The sequence below is a fragment of the Rhyacophila brunnea genome, unplaced genomic scaffold, assembly GCF_057557595.1.
Source record: "Rhyacophila brunnea isolate RB1 unplaced genomic scaffold, BYU_Rbru_1.0 scaffold_23, whole genome shotgun sequence".
Taxonomy (NCBI): Eukaryota; Metazoa; Arthropoda; class Insecta; order Trichoptera; family Rhyacophilidae; genus Rhyacophila; species Rhyacophila brunnea.
In genome coordinates, this window is record NW_028232893.1 from 15,843,661 (window position 1) to 15,855,366 (window position 11,706).

Here is an 11,706-nt window from a genome sequence, read left to right on the forward strand (position 1 = left end):
AGAAAAGCTTCTTAGCATTGGTATAAAGTTTTGATTAAAAATTATCTACAGGCAATGCAAAGATTTTTTTAACAATGTGTAATGCAGAGTTGTCGACGTTACGCGGCCGTTTTAACCAGAATAATATTAAGAAACACGTCACATGTTCTTTCTCTTATTGGGGGGTGTAGTTGTAGTATTGAGTCAACTACCCCGGTGATATAATATGTTCAGGCAGGTTGCGTTTAGATGTGTAGATGTGATGTTATATGGGGCTTTACAAAAGGAAACGGGCGTGAGCATTTTTATCGTTTTGTATTTAGTATAAAGCACAATTATTATACTTCTAGTGATATTACATGGCAGGATATACATAAGTATATTAATGTATGATGTAAACGTACAGGTTTATAATGATACTTTTAACTTGATATTTTAGGAACGGACGCGTATATATTGAATATAATATATTGAATATTATATTGAAGCTCTCTTGACAACTGACGTTTCTGTCTCGTTATTATCTATGCTGTAAAAAATACCATGGACATTTCAGTTGTAGAGTTGGGTATAACCTCTACATTCTCTTTTACTTAGGCGTTCTAATAAGAAAAATGTATGTCTTTCTCACTGAATATAGGGCGCCGAAATTGATCTTTTAAAGTTAGGCGCGTCTAATTATGGATCTACATTGCGCTATATGTACAAGAAGCTATACACGTACATTGCCTACTTGATAACACTGCAGGTTTCTAAGTTAGAAGGAGAATACTTCTATGTACTTACCAATAGTCGTCAAAACAGTCAAGGAGTAGAAAAACGCCTTCGCTAGACTCCATTCTCCTTCATCCTGATGATAACTGAGGTCTCCATAAGCCCTGACGCCACCCAACGCCATTTCTTGATAAACCGCACCGTACTGCGCCGCCATCTCTTGAGCGACTCTATGCACTAATTCTTCCTGAAATTTCGATATCTCCTGTCCAGCTAATCTAGTCCAGTTTTCCCTATACAAAATATTAAGTGACACTGTTATCTCCCAGATGTTTTCCACAGTTCTAGCCCTAGCCTCAGAGTTCACGTCACTTAAAAACGAATAATTTTGATATTTCTCGGCAGGATCCATTAAAGTCACAGAAGAAACTTTACTCTCCTGCGTGTGATCATCGTCATGTAGATTTGTTGCATTAGAATGTCTATCAAGTATTATTTTCTGTTCTGTATGATGCTTGTCAGGCAACATTCTAGGTTTTAAAACTTGATTACTACCACCCTCTATCGCCAGGAATATAAACGAACCCAAAAAAGTGTACCCTAACAGTAATGAGAATATTCCTAGGTTTGTGAAGAAACTGACTATGTATTGCCGTCTTCGTAATTTCGTTGTTTTGAAACAGAAACAGCAGACAATCTTTTGGCGGCCATTTTGTGCGCTTTTCCCGCCTGAATCGCCGCCATCGATGTTTTGACGCAAAACGGCGTCCCCGTTCATGTTTGACTTTCCTGTGGTGATGATGTTGATGTTCGTGTATGACGTGCCATATTGAAATGTCTCTACGTCTTTATCGTCAAAATTTGGATCCATTTTGATGACATATTTAAACACTGTATTTTTATATTGTTAATACTATACTACTAAAAAAAATACACTATTTTATAAACGAATTCTTTACACTTCATTTTAAATTTTAAATTGTCCCGCAATTTTCGAACACGCACAGATTATTTGTCAGAATTAATTTGATGTATTTCTTTCTTCTCATCTTGATAATAGTTATTTCAAAATTCATTCATTTAAATAAGCAGTTATTATTAGTATTGCAATAATAATTGTGACATAAAAGACACTCCATTTTATTTAGCTTACCAAAGCGAATCGGTTAAATACTGAATTATTTATTGCTGACATATTTTCCGATAAATCGTTTTTAATTGTGAGAAATAGGCAGCCATTTTAAATGTTAATATTTTATTATTATGCAGAATTTATTAATGTTTTATCGACTCCAGCTGAATGGTGTGGCTTCCGGAACATCTGAAACAAAAAATAAAATAAAAATGATTTAGTGCTATGCAGTAAATTGGATTCGCCATGCATGAAAATTGAAAAAAAAATGGCAAAATTCGTTTCAGAGAAAAAAATAATATATTGATAGAAGTTGACAGATTGGAACAATAAGTGTTTTTGAAAATCGCATTGTTTTAATAGTTTTTAAAATTGCACTGAATTTCCGCGAATATTATTTCGTTCCAGTCAATTGAATGTTATTTTGTTTTTGACAGTTCAAAAAAGTTCAATCAGAAAAGCCTTTGAAAACACTTTATTCAAAACGATATTTTATATTAAATAATGGGAAGAATCTGTAGTAGGTATCTGTGAAAAATAACGTATTCGATTTCATATTAATATTTTATTTGTTTAAAAAATACATAATTACATAATATAGAATTTTAACTTGTACTGACTGATTTTGTTTGAGATTTGTTATTAGGTATAGGAATGCAGAAATCTCTAAATATTTGGTCGCGATTAAACTTATTATTTCAATATATCAGGCATATCCTAGTTCAAGTGGGCTACGATCTACTATCTCTGTCATCTATTACACACGGTTTCTTTTGTAATTGTTCAATCCATACAAACGTAGGTATTATATTATCACAAATTTAATAAATACTTCATTTTCAATTCGTCGTGAAAATAATAAGTTTTAGTCTTCTTTTGGACACTCCAGTGGCACACCCAGGAAGGAAGGGGGGGGGGGAGCAAAGGGCCCGGGCACCCCCCAAACATAAAAATTATCAGAATGATTTTAAGCATTGAAATTGAAAGCCAATAACCTACTTATACCTTAGGCTTGGACAAATAAAAACACGGCAAAAAATGATTTGTAATTCCCAGCACCCTTTTTAGAAAAAATCTTAGACGTAGACACAAAAATTTCGAAACACATGTCGGGTTTTTTTAGAAACCCAATCCCTAATGGAACTGTCAAAAAATTCTCCCGAATTCCGGAGTGTTGTGAGTCATGGCTGGAGAGGCCTGACAGGGCTCTAGCCTGGGGGCCCGGGCTGTGGGGGGCCTGGCGTGTCGGGTTGACCAGATAAGTGAGATATACACACATCATAAATTAGCTTTAATAGTAAAAAAATGTCGCCTGCGGCGCTACTATATTTCATGCCTATGAAAATTTAAAATTATATAATTGTGCAATATATTTTCTGATTCGACAGCTCCATTATTGAAGTAGATGTATTAAAAATCGCTAATAATTCACTGTATAAGTAGGTACCCTTAATTTGAACTAAAACACAATTTGAAAAATGTTAATGTAGTGTTTCACACTGCCTTTAATCTTAGTGGTAGGTAGGGGGGCCCGCCAAATATCCTAGCCTGAGGGCCCGTTTTAGGATGTGGGGACCATGGTGTAGGTACACCGAGTACAATAGACAAAAGACAGATAAACGATAAATTAGGCTGTGAAGAAGAAAAAGAGCCTATGGGACTAATTTACATTCTCTTCCTTGCCCCCCCCCAATATTAAATCCTGGGTGCGCCACTGGGACACTCATTGCACTCATCGTCAAACTATTCTACTACTCTGTAAAGAGCCCATTGCGCAATGGCTAAGGGTGGAGGTAGGCTGTGGAGATAAGACATAAATAGTGTACACTAAACTTTGTAAGTCATACTCATGTGTTTTCATATAACTAAGAATACAAATATTTAATGGTTTTGGTTAGTATTTAAAATTTAATTAAACCCCGCCTATCAAACCATAATAATTAATAACATTGTATGATTTATTGGCATAATTTTAGATATTTAATAGATATAAGATTTTTTAAACTTACCTATGTCAATTTTGGATTTCTTTAGGCAAGGTTTAATCGAATTTACAAGCTATGACTGTATTCTGTGTGAGTTTACCATTGATAAGTACGGATAGTGGCTGAAAATGTCGAAAGGCAAAACCAAATGAAATAGTGCAAAATTTCAATCAATTAAAATAGAAATTCTCTCAATTATGTACTCTCACTTGATAGATATGTCTAATAATTTTGTCATTTTTTTGTGACGAGAAGTTAATGTTTTTTTTTAGATTTATTTTATAAATAGATATCTCGCATTTACTATTAAGGTTTTGCTCCTCATTCGCTGCTGACAAGATAATGATTTTTTAACTACCAAATTTGTACTCTCACTTGATAGATATGTATAATATTGTTGTCATTTTTTTTGTGACGAGAAGTTAATGTTTTTTTTAGATTTATTTTATAAATAGATATCTCGCATTTACTATTAAGGTTTCGCTCCTCATTCGCTGCTGACTAGATAATGATTTTTTAACTACCACCTTTAAAATGCACGTTAATTACATCGATCGGTCGCCTGGTCATTACGCGCCAGGTGCGTCTTCAGCGTCCAAAGTATTAAACACGTTGGCATGCAAACTACTCTACAACTCATTCAATGCTGACTAGATAATGACTTTTTAATTACCACCTTTAAAATGCACGTTGATTACATCGATCGGCCGCCTGGTCATTACGCGCCAGGTGCGTCTTCAGCGTCCAAAGTATTAATGTTAAATCAAAATAAATTTGTACCGGCTGAGAAAAATGTCATATTGAAAACAGTCCGTCCGCTAGCATAGGGTGTTGATGATGGATGTAACCTACTTGTCACATATAAGGTCCATACTCTGGGTCCAAACACACATTAAAAATTGGCATGTGAATTTTCTAGTCCCGGGATTTGAACCCGGGAACTACGACATTATAAACTGACGCTTAAGCCGCTCGGCTGAAGTGAGTGGCACTAATCACAGTACAGATTATCCATAATGAATGTATCGATTCTTACTTACAATAAGTTTTATTACGTTTACGCGTAGTAAACATAATACTTTATATAATATGTAGTTCTCCTCTGATTTTTTGATAAAGTATATTTATATAATATGTATACCTTCAATACGTTAAAATATAATAATATAATGTTTACATTACATTCATCGGCTAATCCATCTTTTCAAACAATAATGCGGCACATGAAGGCTTACACGGATTAAATAATTATTCTAAGTCTAGAATTTACTTACGTGTATTGAGTGGAGTTAATCTCCCCGGATTATCTGTATAAGTAGTTGAAATTTACCACGAGTGTTGTACAAGGTCTAGAAAATGTTTTATTAATAGTGTATGTAGGTACGAAATCCACGAATACGTTTGAAAACAATGTTTTAATCGGAGAGATGTGAGTTATTATTTAAAAAGTCGTTATACGTGTTGGAGGACCCTGAGATATTTTATATTATTCCTGGCATATTTTTTTTAAGTGTGTATGTGAGGCACGCAGATTGAAGTGAAGCTTTTCTAAATTTGGTGGTAAAATAAACCAATGGTTTCTTGCTTATCAAAAAAAGACAAAACAGTCAGTTATTCTTTAAACACATTTTATATGGTAGAGCTACGGGATGCTACGATAACCTGGGAAGAGTCAATAAGACTAGCGAATGAAAAAGATCCTTGAAGGTGCCATGCAATGTCTACATGCTTAAACCGAGGCTGATTAAATATACCTAGTTAAATACGATAAACATACTCCACAAATATACTGTAATATAAAAAAGTCACCTGCGGCGCTATTTCACAACGTTTTTATTAGCTCGTATTCTTATTTTTCCGGTGATTGTTTATCCAGTACAAATCTTGCAATCGATTTTTAACTAACTTTCTGACTAACTAGACATTTAAAACTTTAAAAATATATCAGACACGATGCCAATGCATTTTCTTTAATACTTTTAGCCATCTTTAAGTAGAATTGAATTCATATTCAGTTAATTCTGTTTTTTATGAAAAGTTATTTTGGAAGAAATCCGTAATCCAATCCACTATTATTGATTGCTAAGTGGGTGGTCCTAGCAACTAAATTATTAATATATACGTGCGTTACTATGGAAATCAAAATGACAGTTTTCTTTATTTGTTTGTTTTTTATTTACTTCATATTATCAAGTACAACTTAATTATTATTTTGAGCATAATAATTCAACAGAAAATTTAAAAATGTTGTAAGTATATAAAAAGTTCTTTTTATCTTGTAATTATTTACAATAAGGATGTTAATATTTTAAATATGTGGATATGCGATGCAATTTGTTATGATACGATGATTGGTATAAATAAAATAAATGATATTTCAAATTTTATTTAATAAACATTTTTTGTGTGTTTCCTGACTATTTATCCAATTTGGCGAAGGGTTGCATGTTACTTGGCTACCACAAAAAAGGGTCGCGATAAGTGCTTTATATTGTGATGACGAGTGCCAACAACTCAATAATTTGGATAATGGATAATGTGGATTTATTTAAAAATACGTGGAAAACATTTTATTTTTCCGTGGAATACCATTTGGGAAACATTGGTGTAGAACATCACACCCTTAGCCATTGGAATAGATAGGGGGCCCGCTTCAGGATGTGGGGGCCATGGTCACGGCCTGACAATTATATAATGTGACTTGAACATACCCATAAGCAATGTTCCCTCTAAGGTAGCAAAATGTGTCTGCACACATGTTTTCATCCTCCGCACAGTCCTCTAAATAAAAATGTTGTGAAACAAAGTTTTCTTTGCCAGATTTTAGTTTTGTTCGAATGCACAAACCTGTACCAGTGTACCACATAACACATGTACCTTAACATTATAAGTGCCGAGCCACACCGGGCGACTCTGGTCTCGAGACCAGTCGCCGAGACCAGACCGATGCATGCAGTTATATGGACCATGCCACACCTGGTCGCCCAGTAATCGCGCAAGCAATAAAGTCGCGCGATCAGTAAAATCTCGTTCGTGCGCTCAGTCTGGTTTCCCGATCTCTCTAGTCTCTCTGGTCGGGCGATCGGTAGCGATGTATGAAAACATATTATATAGCTATGTATTGAGCGCTGCTGCACTAGGCGACCTGTCGCCGGCAGCCACGCCGCATTTTTTGCATAATTGCGTATACATTCATTATTATTATTATTATTGGCTGCCTCTCTGGTCGCCGGCAAGTCGCCCGAGTAAATCGAGAGTCGCCCGGTGTGGCTCGGCTCAAAGTTTGAATGAAAAAATGTATGTGTGTATTTGTGGGCTGGGGGGTGTAAATTTACCGCACCGGGTGACACCAACCCTAGTTACACCACTGCTCAGATGCGTTGATGATCCGCACACACAATAGAAAAAAATAGAGGGAACGTTGCCCAAATAAGGTAACGCAGTGTTCATTATTTTTGTGATTTCTTGGTTGGGTGGTGAGCCAAGAAACTAAACATGATGATGAAATTTCAATAATAATGTAATGCGGTGTAATTATTCCAACAGGTCTATCAAATTACTGAGGGGAAAGCACTTATTTAGTGTATGCCGCAAATAATTAAGTTCGATGTTAATACTATTAGCTGACAAGGGAATTGGCCTGTTTGTCTATTATAGTTTGATTAAAGGCAAATACGTACAGGAAGGGTGTACTGCGTAGGCAGAGGCACTCAAATTAATTAGAATTATTATCAGAAGTAGCCATCATCGTTTCACTAGACACTAGAGGATGAAGGCTACTCTATTCTTTTATATCCATGGTTCCATTTTGTCAGTTTAACGGTCTGTTGTTATTATGTATTCGGAAACGGAAATCGTTACCAACGGGCCGCAATTTTTCACGTGGTCCAGTGTAAAGTATATATCGGTAATGCGACTCGGTGGATGTTAATATTCAGAATTATTTATTCGTCAATTATTCTCAAAGTAAGTTACATGGTGTAAATAAAAGAGAAATAACTCAGGAGAGTTAGATCCGCAGTGAAACAACTCGGAGAGTAGAGCTGAGTTAAGTTTGAACAAGTTGAATGGTATTGAATCATTTACAATGTTGTTATAAAAATAAATATTAAATAGTAAATAAGTAGTGTTGCTTATTTTATGTAAAAGAGTTTATATGTATGTACTATGTAGTAACACAACTAGATAGTTACATAATAATAACAACATAACACACAACAAAATTAGTTACCTACTCAAGATGTCGATGAATTAAACAAAACAAAATTTGTTGTCATTGGAGAGATATCATAGAAAGGGGAGTTATGGATACATAATATCAGGATTTTCACTTCGCATTCTTCCTGCTTTTTTCCTCAACGTTTCAGGCTTTATAGAGGCTCTTCTCAAAATATAATATGTTGATGCTTCCGCTGTCTCTTACCAACATCCAAATCCTCAACCCCCTTTCATACAGTCTACAAAAGCGCAGCCGACATTTAAGATCTGTTTTGTGACAACAAAAATAAGTTGTTGAATAATCAGAATAAACGTTAATTTCTGCTTTTGAGCTTGCTGTTATGATTTATCTAATTCTATTTCGACCACTGCAACTTTTATGGTACCATATTTGGAAAGTTAGAACGTCGACTTTCTGTGTCGATCTGATCAATATTTTCTTTTTAAAATTATCAATGGTTTTGTTGACTCACCAAACCTACTCGAAAGGGTGGGTTTCCATTGTCAATCAAGATTTACGCGAAACCGAATTTGGTACCATGTCAGTTGTAGCGATTCTAATTATGCACAAAACTCTTTTATTCGGCCCTCTTGTTTAAATTATAAAACGCATTTCTCCACCGTTGATCCTTTTAATAATCCACCTGTTTCATTTAAACGCGCTTTCTCCAAAATTTTGTATAAATATATATATATATATATATATATATATATTTTATGTTACTTTTTTGTATATAATTTAATTATTCATTATTCTTCCTCGTTTTTCTCATGTAATTTTCTTATGTAATTTCTTTATATTTACGTTATTCTTACTCTCTATCGTGTTAGGCTTAACTATATTATAATGTATATGTTACGCCGAATGTGCGAAATTGACTATTATACGAAATGGGCAAAATTTTGCCTAAATCATGAAGAATGCAAGCGCGTTGCCTTATTCATGAATTAGGCAAAATATCTGCCAAGTGCGTGAATTCGGCAGTAATTTTTCTGCCTAGATCATGCATTGGGCCTAACCTAACCCAACCTAATAATAATAATAATATTATATTATGTTCAATTACAACTAATATAACCGTCTGTATAAAATTTACCTTTTCTACTGTCATGTTGACAGTTTAAGAATTCTATACCCTGGCGAATTCATGCACTCGGCAGATAATTTACCTAATTCATGAATAAGGCAACGGGCTTGACTATTACATGTTGTATTAGGCAAAATTTTGCTCATTTCATGTTATAGTCAATTTCGCACATTCGGCGTAACATATACATGTAAACTTTGCTGGTTGCAATAAACTTTCATTATTATATTTTAAATTTTTGTAATCAATATGTAACTGTTTGTTTCCTTAATAAATAAAAAAAAATCTGTTATTGTAATTGGGATTCCTAATGTTATAATGTATACTAACTAGAAGTTAAAATATATTCTCCGTTAGTGACATAACAACATGTATTTTCCAAATCTATATAACGCCCATAAGTGTAGTATTAGGATTAATTTATTGTGATCTCGAGCAAATAATGTTGATTTGTCAATACAAAATAAGCATTGAGAAATATTACGATTTCACGGAGGAAAGGTTGAAAATCATTTTGTCACACCAATCTGGCAGCAGGTTAATGAACTTGCATTTCCTTTCTCTAATTTAATGAACCATAATTTCCCTAGTGTATCATATAATAAGGTCGGAGTGCAAAGTTTTCCTGTTTCGCGAGAAAATTTCCAACTTTCACAATTGAATTTAGTAGTTCGCGAATGTAAAATCAGCTCAAAAGAATAAGTAATTCATTTAACCTGTCACAAACTATAAAAATGTATACTAACTTACAAGAAGTACTTATGGTTTTTTATATATTGCAATTTTTATTATTTAGATAGGTGAATAAATGATATAAGTAAGCTTTTTATTAAAATGTGTAAGTATGCCAATGACATTAATATGGATGGAGCATCTGGAAAAAAAATGGCACTCACTTTTTTGTCGGGTCTGCCGAATGGCATAATCTGTTCTAACGCCATTACAATAAAGGTGATATTGCTATATATTCCCAATGCTTTTTGTCGGGTCTGCCGAATAGTTCGGTTCAAACGGGTTCGCTCAAATGAATATTGACACTAGAAACACTGTTCTAACGCCATTACAATAAAGGTGATATTGCTACAAATTCCCGATGCGTGATATCGCATAATGGAAATTGCGTGACGTCTATAATTGAAGAAACTCGTATAGTAATCATATTATAGCATAAAGTAAAAAAGTTTAAAAATTGTCGTCTGTAGGTAATTTCCGTATTTCAACGCTTTCTCACCATGTACAAAGAAAGTTAAACTTTCGTACGTATTTACAAATACAATGCAATAAATAATAATTGCCAAAAAGTTTATTGCATTCTATGGAAATAATGGTATTAATTAGTATTAGTATAATAACACTGAAGTGTGTCAATAAGAAATATTTGCCTTTTATCAGAGTATTTTCAGTATTTTCATAATAATTAAGTATAATTCAGTATTTTCATAATAATTAAGTATAAAGTATGGTTTCAAAATTGATGTCAGTCTGTCTATATTATTCTATCTAGTCGAAGTTAATTAAGTTTTTCAAAAACAACATGCTTACATCAATGTATCATGAGTAGACTTAATAATCAGTTAACAATGGTGATGTGGTGATGTGAGGTGTGGTTAGTAGAGTGCGTGCCTATATCCAAACGTCATCTAGACAGGGCACGAAATGGAACGGAACGCACGGGAGCGCCGTTCCGGCTCGTGAAATTTGTAAAATTATCGCTCCGTCTCGTGGAAAAAATATGTTAACTGTCTAGGTAGATAGGCCATAGAATAGAAAATCTGACACTTATTTTTATAAAATACACATACGATTTGATAACTATTTAAATATCTTCAGAAAATTTGCCGAGCCCTCCGGTTCGTAAACTTTCCCATTTCGAGCGCTGCATCTAGATCATTAAAAAAAAACCAAACGGAATTAGTTCATTTCTCTATTTTATATATCCGACTACAGACGAAATCTCGAATATACCCATTAGACAGGTCTCTAAATAACATTCATCGGATTTCGGTTAAATTTATTTACCAGTTTAGTCAGTGACGTCTTGTGAAGGTAGGCAGATTGAGCATCGCTTGGGGGCGGCAGTTACCCAAAGGGCGGCAAATCGAGGAGAATCACTAGGTATATAAGTAAAGTAATAGCTACCTAAACTTAGTAATACAGGAAATACTATCTTTACATTACAAAAATCAGCTCACTGATTGGAAAGAAAATATATTAATTAGGTACCTACCTACTATAAAAGTTTTGACAGGATTTTTTGTCGGTTTCGCAATGTCTAGTTTACTTCCGTCGTCCTTGGACGTCACGTTCTTGGTGAACAGCAATGACACGTGAACACCTAATTTAAAATTTATCCAAATATGTTTGCCAGTCACTCGCGAGTTTTGGAAGTTGTCAAGTGTATTTTTAAATGTAGATACCTATCTGAAACCGTAGATTCGCAATATTGTCTATTAATGCAGAGATGACATTTAAATTAGATTTAGTGGTATATATCTGGTTAGTAACGTATCCATACACATTTCTTAGATATTGGAGTCATGAAAGGTTGATAAAAAGTACTGTATAAAAAAAATATGGCGGAAATTTGGCA

General features: G+C 34.1%; 1 protein-coding gene across 1 annotated transcript in view; it reads right to left on the minus strand.

The window, feature by feature from the left end:
• Positions 1-1,564, minus strand: part of LOC147069591 (TWiK family of potassium channels protein 7-like) — a 55,605-nt gene extending 54,041 nt beyond the window's left edge. The window contains exons 1-2 of the mRNA XM_085950847.1: positions 1,162-1,564; positions 766-1,068 (exon numbers count right to left, since the gene is read on the minus strand). Coding sequence (XP_085806973.1) covers positions 766-1,068; positions 1,162-1,564 — 706 coding nt within the window. The remainder of the gene's footprint in view (positions 1-765; positions 1,069-1,161) is intronic.
• Between the last annotated feature and the right edge of the window lie 10,142 nt (positions 1,565-11,706).